The 19,349-nt window shown below is 25.4% G+C and overlaps 1 protein-coding gene across 2 annotated transcripts in view; it reads left to right on the forward strand.

Moving 5' to 3' along the window:
• The window catches only part of LOC107440059 (uncharacterized), a 78,654-nt gene that overhangs the window by 1,463 nt on the left and 57,842 nt on the right, over positions 1-19,349 (forward strand). For both annotated transcript variants that reach the window (XR_015433059.1, XM_087161124.1), the window contains exons 2-5: positions 6,041-6,139; positions 9,529-9,866; positions 11,160-11,253; positions 13,168-13,247. Coding sequence is in view for 1 of the 2 variants with exons in the window: in XM_087161124.1 (XP_087017250.1) it covers positions 6,112-6,139; positions 9,529-9,866; positions 11,160-11,253; positions 13,168-13,247 (540 nt within the window). In the remaining variant the exon portion in view is untranslated. The remainder of the gene's footprint in view (positions 1-6,040; positions 6,140-9,528; positions 9,867-11,159; positions 11,254-13,167; positions 13,248-19,349) is intronic.

Here is a 19,349-nt window from a genome sequence, read left to right on the forward strand (position 1 = left end):
GAAAAATAATCTGCATAAATCAGTGGGCAGACAAAATAATCTGCAGTACTTAAACATGAAGTGAAAAACTAATATTTGAAATTTTCTTATTGATACTATAAAAATATTAATGATAATGATATGAAATTCAAAACTATATACTATGTTAATAATATGTTTTAAATTATTCAGAAATGTCATAAATATAACTTTTCTTTTAATTAACATTTATTATGGACAACGTTCTGTATCAATTAATTTATATGAAAATAATAAAATATGCAGTTATAAACATTTGGAAACTCAGTGGTTATTGAAAATATTTAGTAGAACATTTAGCTTTTTTCAGAATCGCTCTGATCTTTGATGCATAATGCAATATATATCTATAATTTTACACATTCTAACTGAAGTATTAATTTTTATTATTTTTTTTTAGCTTCATTAATGCCCTTTTAATGAATTTTGAAAAATCATTAAAATGATTTTTTTGTGGTTAACAAACAATGCAAATGACTTTAAATTATTAAACAATTTACTTAAAGCCAATTTTTAAAATTTTATTTAATTCATAAATCATTCATTCATCTAAAATTTTGAACATTAAAGTTTCCAACATCTTTCTTCATTAACACAGCAAATCAGATTTTAAAGAAGATGCTGAAAGTTTACAAATTGTTACTTTTCTATAACTGATATATTTTCCTATGCAATGTATTTGTATGCAATTTGTATGCAATGTATGCAATTGTTTAATGTATTACTTTTTTATTACAACAACAATTAAACTTTTTAAAAAACATTTATTAAAAACCTTTATTTATCCTGTAATTTCATTTCCTGTATCTTGTAATGTCTAGCCAAAAAAAGACCTTTTGGTCTTAAAAACTGTAAAACGCTAGCAGGAAAAAGGTTAGCCTGAAAAAACTTCTTGAGAAGGCCCAGGCCCACCCTGCGCTATTGTGCCGTTGATGATGATGATAGAAAAAAACTTCTTTAAATAAACCAAAATTTAACTAAGGTGGTTCGAATGAACATTTTTAAAAAAAATATATAGTAAAATGCAAACAAATTATGGCAAGAAAACTGCCCTTCTTCATTGCATCTATTAATCTTTCCATAATTAGTTTTCAATTTTATATTTTGAAAAAAAGAAAAAAGTTTTCAGCATTTAATTTCAGCATTTAGCTTACAGAGTTTTCTTGAACTAATTTTTTCTACACTTTTAAGTTTTAAATTACTATTATTGAAAGAGAATCACCATGAGAAGTTTTTCCCACTGTATAGTGTCCTCTTAGTAAAACAAGATGTTCCATTTTTATTTCCATTCATTCTTATAAATTAGGATATACATCTTTACCTTTTCCAAAGGTTGATTAACCCTTCATTGCAGATAGGACAATAGTGGCTCTTTTATCTATTTTCTTCTGATGCTCTAATTAAAAACCAAAGTATATTTTGTTTTTCAATCATAAGGAAACAGTCTAACAGTTACTAAAAAAATAAAATCAATTATTCTTGGAATTATATTTGTATTAAAATATTAAATCTAAGAAAAATTAGTTTGAAATTTTTTTTCTATTCATATCCAAAAATTTATTAATCATTTTGTTAATTGAATGAATTTCAATATTAAGGAATAACTGTTTCTCTTAGATCTAAATAATCAAATTTAAAAAAGTATTGTTTGGAAATGAGCCTTGTATGGAAGATTTTACCTTTAGCGCAGAAAAAGGTACCCGTGTTTCATTCTGTATTTCATAACCATGAATTATTCAAATGCTAAATTTAAAATTCTTCACTTATTTTAACAGAAATTAATACAAAATAATGAAAAAGGTATGAAAAATATGTTTAATAAAAATTCTGCATCAAAGGGTTAAAGTAAAGGCATTTTACTATGCTTTTTATTTTTTTAAAATATCAAAAATGAGATTCATCATTGTGTCACATTATGTCTTTCAAAGAAATAAGTTAACGAATTGGAAGTATTGCTTGAGAATAATTTTAAACAATTGATTAAAATTATTTGAAAAATATTTAATTCAAATGCTACTGCTATGCTAAAAATTGAATTCAAGACATTTTTCTTTTTCACTTTTTCTGTACCTCTTATATAGTGATTTCTAAACAAAAAAGTACCATTTCTTTAAAAAATGTCTGTAAAATACTGTGAGTTCCAATTTTAATTTTTTTTTATATATACTTACTGTTTTAGATCAAGTGAAAAAAATTTCTAAATAGGAACCATTTAAATATTATGAAAGTGCTTGTGGTTTGCTTGTTTTTTTGCTGACATGGTTGTTAAATAAGTATGAGCAGTGCTTATGTAAGACAGCAGTCTTCCTTAATTGAAAATAATAATTTTTAAATTAATTTTGTTTTTAAAAAAACTTTATGTAGGTTTTGAGGTGGTCTCCAGTTAGCTCATTTTTATTAACAGAAGGAGACTTATTTTGCTGTCCAAATAAAAATATTTTTTTTAATATAAACCAGTTAATTTATGCTTACTTAATACTTGATTAGCCCCTTATCTTAAAACTCATTAGAATGAAATATTATCATCACTTTTTTTAATTTTGAAAGCCATATTGTTAAACGTTTAGATTAAAAAAAAAAACAATTTATGTAGTATATCTAATTATTATTTTTTTTATTAAAGAAATATGCTTTTGTTGCATTTTTAAATTTTGCATTAAACATTTTCTTTTCCAAAAAATCGTGAAAATATAACATTTCTGTAAAAAAATTTCACTGAAGCTACATTCTTATTTACATATTAACTTTTTGTGTAAAGTCACTATCAGTGGGTGTAATTTATTTTATTTAAAGGGGATATTATTAAGAACAGGTTTAAAGTCAGGAAATTAAGAAAAACCTAAAATAAAATTAAATTTAGTTTGAATTTTTTTTTTAATGGGTCTAAATAATCTGATATAGATAAAGAAAAAAAAGTATTTTCAAATTAAAAATTTTTTAAATATTGAGAAAAATTTTCTTTTGTTTTTTAAATGTATTTTTTGGGGGTTATTTTTAATATTAGTATTGCCTTTTACACTTAAAAATTGATATTGTATTCATTTAATTTTTAAATGTTTCATTATTTTATATTTATTTTATTAAATATTTAAGCATGGTTTACCAACTACATTACATCTGTAAAATTTATTTTTTTTCCTTGATTTGTTACACTGAAATAAAAGTATGGTCAAAACTACCAGAATTTTATGAGATTTGCCGTGTTTCCAGTTGTATGAGAACATCAAAACGCTCAGCAACTTTTACTGAAGCGTTTTGGTAAAGATTTTGGTAGCATTAATAATAAAATATGGTTTTATAGTCTATAATAAAAGTTGGTACAAGTGGTGAAATTCAGTAATTTTACCATGATGCTTTAGAACATGGCATAAAAACCATTTATTCGGTTAAACTTACTTTTCAGTTATATATATTTTTTTCAATGTGTAGTAATCAGAACTATAATTTTGAAAACCTGAATTTCTGTTTAACTGTTACCAAATAGAAAATCACAAAAAGACAAAACATAGAAGTGAAAAATTGCCAAAAGAATGGTTTAAATACTGAATATTTTTGTCTTTTATTTCCTGGAGTATGTTTATTTTTACCTGGTATGTCATTACCACACATTATGGCATTTTCACTGGAATGTTTTTCTCTATTTGTTCAAAATATTTTTATGTTTCGTACATAACAAAATTATGAGATGTTACTAAATGTTACTAGAAAAATTTCTGTTTTGAAATACAGTAACTTATAAAGACAAAACTTAGAAATCAGTATAATAGGCTCTCATAAATAAAATAACTTAAATTGAAATTTTTTTTCTTAGCTGAAATGCATTTATACTGCTTGCATAAGGTCCATTATTATTTTAAAGAAATTTCTGAAATATTTTACAAACTCTAGTAGCAATAAAGAATTATTTTTTTTAAATCCAATTTTGTATGTTTATAAAACATGATTTCCCTATTTTAATGCAAATTTAAAAAAACAAACGAGAAAAAAAAGCAGGGAAATATCAAGCACGTTAGTGTTTAAAATTTCAGTTTTTGAGTAAAATTATTCTCTATTTTTTTAATAATATTTTCCGACAAGTCATAATTTGTTGAATTAGATATGAGATTATGTGATGAGACAGCTTTAGCTTGTACTTTAAAATATTTTTAATAGCCTCTAATTGGTTTTTCAGTGTTCGTTAAAGTAGTATGCCTTTTCTGCAGTATATTAGAAGTGATGTTAATACATATAGTACCATATAAACAGAACAAATAAACATGCCATCTGAGGAAATAAAACCTCCTAGAGCCAATTAACGGTGTGATTTAACCAGTTAAACGCTGTGATTTCTCTCAGATTGCTAAATTTCACACCAGAGTGACCGTAAAAAAGATCTTATGTTAAGATACACACACACTAACTAATTTGTCTGATGGGATTTTTTTTTTTTTCTGACAGTTTTTTAAAAGTTTACTCTTTAAAACTACCTTAATAGCAGTCAACTGTACTGGATTTACCAGTAGACTACTGGATTTTGCCAGTTTCTCCTGGTCTACTGGTATAATAAATATTCACCTGGTTTTTGTACATTTTATTAAATTCCCTAAGTTTCCCCCCAAAAAATCCTTATCAAAATAGAATTTTTGCTCGATTTATTGCTTGCTAGAATATTTTAATAAATATCACTATTACGTAATAAATCAAGCTTCATTTATAGTATTCAGTTTATTTTTATTCGGAACTCATTTTGTAAATTAATTAAAAGATCTTTTAACTATCAATAAATTATTTGTCTATTACTAGTACTCAAAATTAGGAATAACAAAATAAAAACTTTTTAAATTCCACTTCATTTAATATCTATTATTAATGGAAAATATTGCACATCATTTACAGTTGTTAGTGTAATAAAGTTTTTGTATTTTGATGACAGTAAAAATCCATAGATTTCCCTACATGTTAAATATTTAGTATATTATGCAACACTTATCATTAAATTATATTATTTCGTAAAATCTATTGGATCTTTTGCTATCCATGTTGGTAGTTATGTGCTTAAATGCTCATTTTAATTACTATTTTTTATCAAATATGTGTTAGATCTAAGTAGTGATAATGTAATGAAGATAAAGTTTTCCTACAAAATTTAATAGCCCTTTTAACTGAGCATTAAAGAAACAACTCGCCTTCATCTAAGCGGAGAATGTTGTTTTCTGCCTTGTTTTTCACCTTTAAACCTTTTTAAATAACATTTAAAAAATATTGCAGTTTTAAATCAAAATGTATGCAAAACGTCAAAAAATATATATAAAATATGCTTTCTCAAATAAGTTTTATGATAAGGTTGTCTAATACCTTATCATACAACCTAGAAAATTTTGAACCTTCATTGTTTGAGAGCAATTTTTAAAAAAAAAAAAATACTACCTCAAACATGAACTATAACAATAATTTGCTTTTTAGGACAAAATTAGGAAATTATTCTCTGACCAGTGACCAGTTTTAGAATTTTTAACAGCAGCCATATTTTAAAAAATTTAAAACAACTCAAAAAACTGTTGATATTAATAATGTAAAGCAAAATATGGTAGACATTATAAGGTTTAATTTTTGAAATGAGGAAATATTCTACGGAACAAGCGTGAAATAAAGTAATTTTCAGAGTATTATAAAGCAGTCTTAATAATTCTATATTTATTAAAATAATAAATAACACATGGGGTACATTTGCTGTGAAAAAGTTATGACTATCAGATAATTAAATCACCATTTGTTTTATTTAGTTGCCCTGTGGAAAACATTAGTTTTGCCATATAATTCACATGGTGGTAAATTTTTAAGTAACTCTGATAACAATATAAATCTTTAAAAAGTATGCTATTTTAAGATTTCTTATTTTTGGACTATTACTCATTTCCAAAATGTGTCCATCCTGCTTTCTTAAGTTTTTTCTTTAATGTAATATTGATATATATATATTAAAATTACTATTTTTATATTATTGTTATAGTAGATTTTAATAAATTTTATGATTTTTCTTCAGATATTAAGAGAACATAACAGTGGCACTGCCTTTGAACTTTGCCCTTTGAACGATACCGAAAATAACACAAAATGGATGACTCAGAGCAAACAGAAAATGGTAAATATAAATTTTTTTTAAATATTTATTTTCATTTATATTTTCCCATTTTTTTAAAGAATTGTAAAATTATCTTTTTATTTGGTATCATAAGTAAAAATATTTTCACGAAAACCTCTGAGCTCTTACTTCTGTAAAAACCTCTGTAAAATTGTCTTTCTATTTGGTGTCATAAGTAAAAATATTTTCACAAAAACCTCTGAGCTCTTTACTACTATTTGTGTCTTCTTCCAGACTGCAAATTTCCAACTTATTTTCTTAACTCTCTAAATTAAAAATCCCTGAAACAAATAGAATTTTTGTATTAAAAACTCTTAAGAGAAAAGCTTTTCATATTAAACATTATTAAGTACTAAATATATTTATTTAAAAAATAAATATATTTTGCTTAGTGTTATTAAATTTAAATATTGAATTTGTTAAAAATATTTATTTTGAGAATAATTTTCAAATGAAAATCATAGTTAAAGGGAAAAAGAATCTTCATATAGGAATAAACAACTTATTAAAGATGTTTCAGTCATTTGATTAATTGTTATTAATGTCCTAAAAAGTATAAAGATATGTTTGAATTTTTTTTTTTTTTTAAATAGCTTTTCATGTAATAATTCTTTTTGTTTTGTAAATCTTAGGTATAAAAATATCTCTATTTTCCATTTTGGACTGTTGCCAGTGGTGTAATAGTGTTTTTTCTTTAGTATAATTATTATGTAGTTTATTTAACGGATATTTTGATTAGTTAAAATAATTTGTTGTAAAAATCATTAGTTTTATACATGCAAGTCAAGCTGTCTAAGTATATTTTTGACTAAGCATTTATTTGTTTATAGCAACTGATGATTTATTTATTACTTAACTTTGTTTCTTGTTTGCCTATATTTTGACACTCCTAATTACTTTTCGTTGGTTCGGGTTTCTGTTACGTAAAGCTTTTTTAAAAAAAAGGTTTGATACTTTTAATACAGACTTGCAGATTTCTCAATTAGTCAACTACCTTGAGGCTGATGGAAGTTTGCCAAGAACTTCCAGGAAGGGTTTCCAAATTTATCTGAGCAATAGTTGATTTTTGTTTACTGCTAAAGCTAGTGCCTTGTTCTATTTGCAAGATTGCATGATTTAAACATGAGTCTTTGATAGATTAGAGTTTGCACTTGAATTTTATTCTTCCTTTTTCATGTGATAAAAAATTAATGCTTGTTTAGTTTGAAATAAACTATGTAGATCATATTTGTTTTGGTTTCTATCCATACTTAGTTTAAAAAGGATCTTTGTTCTAGGTTAGACTAACAAGTATAAATTAAAATGAAATATGCGGAGAGTATGTCCACTTTTAATATTTAAATAATTTTGTTTAGTACTCAAACTTTGAAAGGAAAATAACATTTTTGCAACCTACCAACCAATCCAAAAATAAATCATAGTAATGTTTGATTTGATTTCTTTATCACCCTTGAAAAGTTAATACATTTTAAAGTGCTATAGAGTGCTATATAAATATCAAAACCAGACACTTAATGTTTAAAAAATGAATAAATTTTAAGGTGCTCTAGAGTGCTATATAAATATCAAAACTGGACTCTTAATGTTTAAAAAGTGAATAAAGTTCAAGGTGCTCTAGAGTGCTATATAAATATCAAAAATGGACACTTAATAGTTTAATGGCACATTAAATAATTAATCAATGAGCCATTGTATTTAAAATTAATGTATTTTGTTTGCTCCTTAAAACTAGTGTTTTGTTTTATTTGAAAAATTTTATTGTTTTAAAAATACAAGGCTTGATGGATTCATATTTTGTTACTTTTTTTACTTTTGCTTACATTAGAAAAATTATTGTTTGTTTCAGAGATATTAAAGAAACTACGTGAATCAGATCTGTTTCGATTTGTGTCTTTATCTTAAAAATGTCTTTCTGTTAAATTAGAATAAAAATTTAATTTAAAGGTATTATGTGAATTGTATAAACCCATCTTTCTTAAATAAAATAAGATTTAGTAAGCATGTGGCAAATAATTTGTTTTAGTTGTTTATTACTTTAAAATTTTAAAGACCTATTTATAAAATTATTTTAAAGTGCATACTTTAAAAACTTACAACTGGATCAGTTTTAAAGTTTAGTTATTGAAGTTTTCTTTAGTTTTTGTTGCTGTGAACTAGAAATTCATTGCTAAAATGCAATGAATGATCTCTGTTAATGAAAGTTAAGTGAACATTTTTTTTTTATGATTACAAACAAAGTAATCATTATTCAATGTTGCTTGTCCGTAGTTCTTCTCAAATTTAGGTATTAATACTTGTAGTTTAAAAATAAAACTATAAATTTTTTATCAGTTTAATTTAATTGCCTTTTAAATTTTATTAGCTAAAGTATTAAATGTCCCACATTTTATGTTTAAATAGTTGTTGAAAATATTTAGTCTATGTTAATTACTTTTTAAAGATTGTTATGCCTTTTTTATTTATGTTTGCTGAAAATTTTAATGCCTAAGTTTTTCTTCTATAAAGATAAGAAAATGTGTTTTAATATGCTAATTTAATTACAAAATATCATTGAAATATATCAGGGGTTATGATAAAAAAAATGCTCATATTCAAGCAGTTTTATATCAGAGAGAGAAATATTTTTATGCAAGATTTTTTGTGAATTTTATAATTTTACGCTTGTTTCACGTTTAATGCATGCTGTTATTAAATTTATTTATTTTTTTTTTTTTTTTTAGCTTTTCAATTAAAATTTAAGGTTAGGATTTTGTTGCTGCATTTATATATTTTATAGACTGAGAACTTCTTGGGTGTTTTCTCAAATATGATAAGAACATCATGATTTAAAATCAAATCATATTTGACTCAATTGCTCAGAGTGGGCCAAGGCTTTTTGCTGAAGATTCCTCTTTGGACAACTTATTTTTTGCACTGGACTGTCTGTCTTTTACCTTAATCAATCTAAAGTCTGGTTCCACAGAATTGAGCCATTGTTGTTTTGGCCTTCCTCCTTTTCAACTTATGTAGAGCTTTAACACAAAATTTTTTTTACTGATTTTTTTTAAAAATCCATTTTCAAGTGTTTAATAAATATTAAGTGCACTGTACATTTCTTTTTTCGTCATGTATAACTACTATTAATTAAATTGTGTATTAAATTTGTTGATATTTTTATTCATATATAGTGTATCTAATTCTAAATATTTTAGAACCTATTTATGAATAAATAGGATTTGTACTTCCACTTAAATATTTCAGAGCATTGTAGGAATAACATTTATACTTCGACCTAAATATTTCAGAACTAAATTATATAGTAAATTATGTAAACACTTATGCTATTACTTAAATATGTGGTAACCATTTTATTAATGAATAGTGTGTACAGTTTTGTTTTAATGTTTCAGGACCAATTCCCAAAAATGATGACTTACCAAGCTCTCCAGCTAGAACTTGTGCTTTATGTGGTTGTTCAACGCCTGCTGTTAGGTGTGATAGATGTAGCAGTCAAACATTTTGTCTGTCTTGCGATGATATGTATCATCGGCATCCAAAGAGGCGTCTTCATCTTCGCAAGGCTGTTGACAGTATTTGGAGTTCAACAAGGTCTCCCAGGCTTAGAAGAAGAACAGAATTGCCCGGAGACCCTTCGAAAATTCCAATTCCTCCACCTCGATCTAAGAAAAGAGAACGACATGAAAGGCATACTATTGCCGGAAGAATGTTTTTAAGACCAGGCCTAGAGGTACAATTATTATTAATTTATTTCCATAGTTCTACAATATTATAGGCTTTCACTTGGATTGTTTTTTTGTATAATATATTACAAGAACTTATAAAATTTTTTAGCTTTTTATATATGCTCATTTTCTTTGATATACAGGGCAGAAAGATTTGATTCTGGATCAACTCAATTTAGATGTATATGTACTGCTATATTTTTTTAGGATCAATGCTTAGGATAATATTATTTCATTAAATAATATATTAAAATATTTATGGCTTTATTTTGATGCTTAAGTAGGCTAAGTTCTTATTCATAGAGACAGTATCAAAGCAAATAAGCTTTCATTGTACTTAGTATATGCAAACCCGTAAAAGGAAAAATTAGTCTTAACTTATTTTTGAATTCTTATATCATTAACTGTGCCATACACTGTAAAATCTTACATAAGTGAACTAGGCTTTTTCCATGATTTTTTATCTTAGTTTTTATAATTTGCTACATAATTTTAATACCAGAATATAATATAGCATAAGCGACAACTGGTGAAATCAAATAGCTATTTGTCAAATGCATCACAATATTTTGATTAATTGAGGATAATGGCTTTATGGATTTCAATTATATTTTAAAGTCAGTATTTAAAAAATTCTTTACTTTTTTAAAATTTTTATTAAAAAAAGTTAGGAGGTATATTTTTTTGAAGATGAATTTTGGCAATAAAATATCCGCTAATGGCAAAAATACTTCTGTTATTCCTCAACAGATGGTGCTATTGCCAGTAATGCAGTGTGTTTAGTGTTTATAGTTAAAATAATTATAAATAATGGTTTAAAAAAATCTTCTTTAGATTAAGATTTATATACATATTTTTTACTTCACTAAAATGTAATTGCTTATATTATTTCCAATTTTGACTTAAATGATTATGCATGATGTATCAAAACTTTACTCGTAGCCCAAAAAATTCCACATTAGTAAAATCTCTTATTTTATTTCTCCAAAGTTGACAGGTATGCATATGTTTAACCTTTTATTTAAAATAAATGAATAAATTTGAGAAGTATAGATTTCATTAGGCAAGTAAATACTAAATTTAGATAAAATAAATTATCCTCTTACAATATTATTAATATTTTAAATGTAATAAAAAATGTATGTATCGATTTATTTTTTTTAAGAAATGTTTATATTTAAAACAAGAATTGTTATCTTGTTATCAAGCCTTTTGGAGGACTCTAATCTTTGCACTAGCACTGCATGCATAGACACGACAATAACAACAACAACAATAATTTTTTTTATATATTTTAGCTGGGCTCCTTTGGCCACAGTAAGATGTTTGATAAAAAGAATGTTGTGTACGCAAAACCTAGATTATCTCCAAACACTGCGGAAGGAACTTATGGTATGTATTTTAAAACATTTACAGTGTTAATATAATTTTATTTGTATGAATGAATCATTGCTGAATTATTTTCTTTTAAGTTTGATTTCTTGTCATAGAATATTTTCAAAATAATATTAATCAGTTTTAAATGTGTAAAAAATCATTTAACCTTTTAACTGAGATGAGACCATTTTATATATTTTTTTGTAATGCTCTAATTACAAGCAAAGATATCTTTTGCTATTTTTTAATTACAAAAACCAGTTTAATAGCTAGTAAAAATATCTGTTGGATTATCAGAATTATATTTGCACTAAAATATAAAATATAAAAAAATTTATTTATCAGTAGTTGGAGGAATTTATCAGTAGTTGATTTGGTAAATTAAAAGAAATTTCAATGATGAGTAACTCAAGCATGTGATTCTTCCGCAAATCAATAATTTATGTTGCTAAAAATTTTTCTTGGAGTTCTGCTTATCTAAAATTTACATTTCATGACTAATGCAAAATCTTGACAACAAGACATTTCTCTACACTTACCTGCACCCTCTTGTTTTTTTCTGAGTTGCCATTCACATGTGATGACTTTTTTTTACGCAGGTTTGTTAGAGAAAAATACAATTTCGGACAAACTTAAAGAACACTTTGGCTAGAATTATGAACTACTGAGGCCAACACAAGAGTATAAAATTGATAATCTAAATAGTAATTCGGAATTATCAAACACTTAAAAGATCACTCGCTAGAAGGAAAAAATTTTTTTTTTCATTTTTTTGAAACTTATATTTTAGAAGCATATTATTATAAGCATATATTATAAGAAGCAGTTCTCTTGCAAATTTCAGATTTGTAATGGAAGAATTATTTAATTAATGTAATATATCTGCCCCCTTTTTTATTTGGCTACAGTTAAATAAAATTAATTTTTAAAGTGATATCATGAAGTTGAAATTTTGAATCATGCATTTTAGTAATCACTTTTCAATGCACTCAAGAACTATCATAAATCTGTGTTCGATCTTTTTTTCTTTTGTCGTTAATGCAATTAATTTTCTTGTGGTTTTAAAAAACTCAAATATTATTACGACACTCAAAATTGGAATCACGAATATGAGTAATCACTTTTTGATGCGCTCGCTTTGCGTCAATACCTTCATAAATAATTTTGGTGTTTAGTAGCTATTGTTGCTGAAAATTTTCTATTATTTTTAAAATCCCAATATTTTTTATACATTATTGTTATGGCACACAAAATTCGACTTGTGTATATTTTACTCACTTTTTGGCGCCTGGTTTTTTAAATCCTTATATTTGCGTATGATATTTATAAGGAATGAGAAATTTGAATGAAACGTAAGAATAATTACGTTATTTACGTTATAAGTAATTACGTTAATAATTATATATGTTTAATAAAAACTCTGTGTCAAAGGAAAGCAAGCAATGGCATGTTCTACTTTTTAAGTTTAAAACTGCTCTTAAATTTGTTGTTTTAATTTTAAATGTACAAGGCCTTTTATAGCAAATTAAGAAAGAAATCTCATTTAATTTCAAAAATACAATATCCTCTTTTGTTTCTATTTATAAAAACTACTTTTAAAGTTTATATGATTACAGCATACCAGAAGCTTTCCATTTCACTTTTATCCTTCTAATAAATAAATTGTTAATGTACATAAAATGAACTTCGATTTTTTATTTTTCCCTTAAACTTTACAATCTGGAGGAAAAAAAATTTCCTTTTTTCATGATAATTCAATTTTAAAGAAAATTAACTTTGAATTAAAATTTATTTCAATTTTAAAAAGTGAGTTTACTGGAGAAATAATGTTAAAATAAATTCAAAAAGAAAAATAGAAAATGTGTCTGTGAAAAACTAAACAATGAATGATGCTAAAAAAATAATATTTTTGTTATTTTTTTTTTATAGAAAATGAAGGTAGTTTGACTGAGCCAGTCTCACCAAATATTTTAAAAAATGATGAGCTGTATGAAAATGACAGTGTTGCTGTAAGTCAATAAATTGCTTCCAAGATTTTCTTTCAACTGCAGTCTGAGATATTTTGTATAATATCCAGAAATATCTATTATATTACCTTGTTTTATGATACTGTAAACTGTAATTCATGAAGAAAATGTCAAAAAATAGTGCTTGTCACAGGAAAATAGATCACCCCTAATTGTAAAGCATGGTTATTTTATAATATATTATATATTATATTATATAATAATTATATATTATATAATAATTTATGATATATAATTATAATTTTTTTCATTTGCTTGAAAAAACACCAATTTTAGAGTTTTTAGGCAATTTATTTTTAAGTTGATGGATTAACCTTTAGGGGACGGAGGGTACGACAGTTGTACCCTAAAAACAATTTTATTTTAAGACGGTTTCGGTACAACATTTGTACCACACATTTCTTTCCCCTTTCACTGTCAAACTTGCTCTTCACCTCTTGATGATAAGTGGTTTAAGTAGTTCCCCCTCTATTGTTAAGGCTTCGAGGGGAGGATTGTAGGAGGGTTTCGCGAAATTCGGCATTGGAGGTTGGCATATTTTGAATATTGGTGTGAAAATAGTTTAGCCAAATATTCCTTAGATGTCTTTTCTGTTTTCTCCTCTCTGTTAGTAAGTTATTTTAACAATTCTGATGGCTCCTCGTAAGCGAGGTTTGAATGATGAAGAGATCTGCAAACTCTTAGAGGAATTAGATAAAGAAAATTATGCTGATAGTGATTCCGATTGCTCTGATGAGGAGGATGACGTAACTGTAAAAACAATTTTTGGAGAAGATGAAGAAATTAATGTTATCAAAACCGATGGAATACAGCAAGCTTTCACATGGCGTGAAATTCAAAATTTGGACCATTCGCAAAAGATAAATTTTACCGGACAATCAGGTGTTGCTTCCTCAATTATGCCTTTACAGAATGAAGTTGATTTTTTTGATTTATTCATTTCTAAAGAGTTACTCCAATTAATTTCAACAGAGACTAACCGGTATTACAATAACCAATTAAACTTTCACCCAGAAAAGGATAAAAGGTCCCATTCATCTGAATGGTATGAAATGAATGCAGACGAGCTCAAGATATTTTTTGCTTTAATTTTGCTAATGGGCCACATTGAAAAAGACTGTTTAAAAGACTATTGGTCTACTGACGAGTTAATTGCTACACCAATATTTGGGAAATCAATGCCTAGAGACAGATTTCTACAAATATTGCGTGCTCTTCATTTTGCTGATAATTCTACTAAACCAAAAAATGATGAAAACTATGACAGGCTATGGAAATTGCGTGATGTGTTTAACCTAATAAACGATTCTTTCAAAAAATATTACTCTCCTACTGAAGAATTGTCAATAGATGAAGTTATTGTGAAATTTAAAGGGAGAGTAATATTTAAGCAATATATGCCTAAAAAGCGAAAGCAATGGGGTATAAAAATGTACAAAATTGCCGATAAGGAAGGTTTTACTTATGATATGCAAGTTTATTTGGGTAAAGACAAAAACAAACAAGCTCCATCCTTACCTGCATCTTATAACGTTGTGAACAATCTAGCAAATTCTGTTAAAGGAAAAGGTCACAAACTTTACATGGATAACTTTTTTTCTTCTCCAGATTTATTTTCAGATATGCTGAAAAACTATAAAGTAAATTGTTGTGGGACTGTCAGGGCAAATAGGAAAAATTTTCCCAAATTTGCTCAAAATAAAAAATCAAAATCTGTAGAAAGTCAAATTCTTTATTGTGAGGAAGGAATGGTAGCCGTATGTTATCATGACAAGCGAGATGTTTATCTCCTAAGTAATATTCATGAGCCTCACGCAGCTCTAGAGCATGATGATACTAAAAAGCCAAAAATTGTCGCTGATTATACGGAGCATATGGGTTTTGTCGATTTGAGTGATCGAATGGCTAATTCATATTCCTTCGGTCGTAAGACTGTCAAATGGACAAAAAAATTATTTTTTCACCTACTGGATTTAAGTGTTTTAAATTCTTATATATTATTTAGAAAAGTTATCGGTGGAAAAACCCATCAACAATATAGAATGAATGTCATTCGATCACTTTTAGATAAAACCCAATGCTCCACACCTCGCAGAAATACTCTTGCTCAATCATCCTTTTCACCTAGCACAAAAAGATTAAAAATGGAGCACATGCATATTCCAAAAGATGAAAAAAAACGAAGACGTTGCACTATGTGCTATAAGAAAGGCATTCAAAGACGTTCAACAATTATTTGTCAAACGTGCAACATTGCCCTTTGTATTGACCAAGATTGCTGGATGGAACATCACATTAATAACATTCCATAAAAATCATTACATAATGAACTCATAACAAAATAGTTTTTAAATTAATTTGTATTCCTCGAAAATTCCTGCAGCTTTTTTTAATATTAGTATTATCTGCTTCATTTATTTTTTATTTATTATTTTTCATTTAACTTTAAGTTAGGTATATATATTTTATTTATAATCTCACTATTATTTCGGTATTATTTGCAATTAATTATTCATTAATGCCTTATAAGGATTTTTAAAACTTTCCAAATTCAAAAAAATAAGCAGTGCTAAATTTAAAATATTAAATATTGCAATATTAAAATCTATCGATAACTATATTTGCAAAATTTAATAAAGAACAGGGATATTATTATATATTGTTAGTCAAGGAATTTATATATATATATATATATATATATATATATATATATATATATATATATATATATATATATATATATATATATATATATATATATATATATATAATCTTATTATTATATAATAATCTTTATGACACATGATGAAAATAATTAAGAAAATACAAGTGCTTATGACAAAATTTGCTATTATTATATTATTATTTATTAAAAAAAGTGTTAGTCTTCCTTTCAGACTAGCTCGGATGTCTATAATTAAATATTTTTCTATTTTATAATATTTGGATCTTCATAAGTATGTTAACTATAATACTGAAATTCGAAAAAAATGAAATTTTAGTTCAAGCAGTTTAACAAAACGTAATTTGGAATAAGTGTATAGGAGATTTATAAATTTACTGTAATTATCATTGTATATTAAGTTTTGATGTTTTGAATTTATAAAATTTTTTAATTGTATAATAAACTTTGTTTCAACTGTATAAATCTTTTTTTTTTTCGAAAAAAAATTTAAATTTTCTACAAATTCTTGAAATAAAGAATTTTTATTTTCAGCTAAACATAAAAATTTGTGTTATGGTTTTTGATTTGTAGAAAAAAAAATTAAAATATGCGTTACTACGAGTTATTAATTTAAAAAAGTAAATTACTAAAAAGTCGGAATAAAGTATATTTAGATGAAATTAGTTTCTAATTTATAAATAGTTACAAGACTTTATTTTATCAAGGTACATCTTTTCTTGTGCAGTTATTGAATTTATATTTTTATCTAATATAAAATCGATAATAAAATAAACATAGTACAAAGGAAAAAAAAGGTCCAGAGTGTTATGAAATATTTTAGAAATTCCAATGTTTCTTAAAACATCCTAGTTAATATAATTAAGGTGAATAGAAAATCGATAAAAATAAAAGCAGTATTACAGAATTTGAATTGAACTTTATCATAAGACTTTAAAAAAACTTAAGATTAAAAAAAAAGAACTGAAAGTTTTTTAACTGAAGAAAGTAAGAACTGAAAGTTTGAGTTCAAAAAAATTAAGATCGAGCAATTTTTTTAAATCTAAAACTTAAAAAATTTATTATAGAGTAACATTATATTATAGGAAATAGTAGCGTAAATTACTAAAGTTTTAAACAGCAGTCAGCTAAATATAAAAAGTAAAAATAATTTTTACGTTTATAAAAAAAGTTTTGTACTTCTTTATATTTATTTCTTTTAAAAAAATATTTTCAGCAAAGTTACATTTTTATCTAACTTCCTTAAAAAAAATCCTTCGAAATATATTGGTTCCTGCATTCAACTTGCAATATAAATATTTTTATTTTTTTACTTCTTTCAATACAGCTAAAGAAACTGGAGAAAATAAACCGAAAATTTTTTCTACTTTATGCAAGGCTTTTATATTGTGTAGAAAATTATTAACTTTTATGAAAATAAATTCTGTACTCTTACAAACAACATAATCAGTGTAAGTTTTTATATTTCTTTTTAAAATTTCTAATGCCATGTAAGAGAAATATTTTCGATATATAATATTTATTCTTCTTAACTCTTGTATGATTTGCAAAGTCAAACCCCTCATCAATTATTAGCTAGACTGTCTACTTTTTACAATTGCATTTTGAATGTAAGCATTTCCTTTACTTTCACACATTTCCAGCAATTTCTTCCTAATGGAAACAACCAATTATTCTATGTCCTCTTGTCAGGTTTACCTTCTGGGTGTCTCTTTTCAAGTATGCGACGTCAAAAGAAATCTCATATATCACGTTATAAATTTCTTTCAAGTTCCTATGAACTTTCTATTGAGGCTAGCACAGCTTGTTGCCATGCAACTTACTTTTCACATAATGAAATTATTATTTCTTCTCTAAAAGAAAAAGATACCGAAACCAATTAAGTATTGCCACTTCTACATGCAAAGTGCTATTTCTTGGTGTATGATGTTATCTTGTCAGAATAAACAGTCTTCTTGATAATATATATTGAGGTCTGTCGTTTTTAAAATTCTTAACAATAGTTAGTTCACAATACCTGAGGAAAAGACCACACCATGATCAACGGAAATGCATGTTTTACCTTCAATCAACTGTCAACCAAGCTTGTATAGGTGTGTCTGATAACAATCGATGACTTCATCTTCACATGCAGGTGTAAATTGTGAAAGACTTCAGCTCTGGGGATGTTTTATTTTGTACTAAACTTTTCTAACTTCTTAGAAAAATAAAACAAAAATTAGGAAAAATACTTCTTTTTGCCTAATAAATAAATTTAAGGAAAACATTAGAAAATTAATCAGTTTAAAAAAAGGAACTCAGATAATTAGTGTTATTTTCTTTTTAATAATATATAATACATTATTTTGAAAATAAATTAGACTCTTAGATCGGAAAATAAGATCTTCAGATATAAACTTAATAGAAACGTGGAGTATATTTTTATTATTAAATATTTTTGTTGGAAAGGTTGGTTTTCTTCAAATTTATTGTAAGCATATTCTTACATACTTTTAGAGTCTTTGTATTTATTATTTAATATAAAGAAATATTCTAGTAAAATATTTATGAATTCCTATGAATACACGCATGAAACTTTTGATGTAATTCTAAAATAAACGAAAACAAAAAGCTTTCTGAAAATTTTTAATTATTTTTCATATGAACAATTTAAGTAATATGACATATCTAAACAGTATTTTTCAATGTCAGTATAATTTATGTACATAAAAGTTTGTAGCTTTTTTTTGTACAATATTATACAATGAAAAAAAATTGGTCTCGATAATCGTCAATTTTGTTTCTCTGGTTACAACTATTGATTAAATAAAAAGAAAAAAAGTAAGCATTTTTGTTGAGCAAAAAATATTTTATTTATATATTAAGTGTTTAGTTAAATTTAAATGACTTTTTATTCAGCGCGAACGTTTCTCCAGGTAAAGGTTAAGAAAAATTTTATTAATAAAAAAATAATTTCTTGCAGAGGACACTTGATGCATTTATAATAAAAAGTTAGTTAGGTCAGTTTAAGTATCAAAAATACAAATATTTTTTGCCCTTAAACTTTTATTTACTAATTACTAGTTTCCACAGAGGAATTTCAAGAGCTTTTCTCTTCCTACAGCTTTTTACATTTTTTATATTAGAATAAACATATTCTCTTAAATAAATGTAATATGACTTTTCCTTAGAAACATATTTTGCATCTGAAGTTTCCTATGACTAAAGTTTTAACAACAGAAATTGAATATTAGCTCATCCAAGCTAAGCGATGTTGCATAGGGAATGATATGAAACATTTAGCATAAAATAAGTCACGTGATAAATACTATTTAGTTTTGACGAAATTTATTATTTATTCTTTTAAGAAGGTACAGAAACTTTTAGATTTTTGAAATCTTGTTAGGAGTAATTAAAAATGA

The sequence above is a fragment of the Parasteatoda tepidariorum genome, chromosome 4 (assembly GCF_982258835.1).
Source record: "Parasteatoda tepidariorum strain Cologne lab strain chromosome 4, Ptep-v5.0, whole genome shotgun sequence".
Lineage (NCBI taxonomy): Eukaryota > Metazoa > Arthropoda > Arachnida > Araneae > Theridiidae > Parasteatoda > Parasteatoda tepidariorum.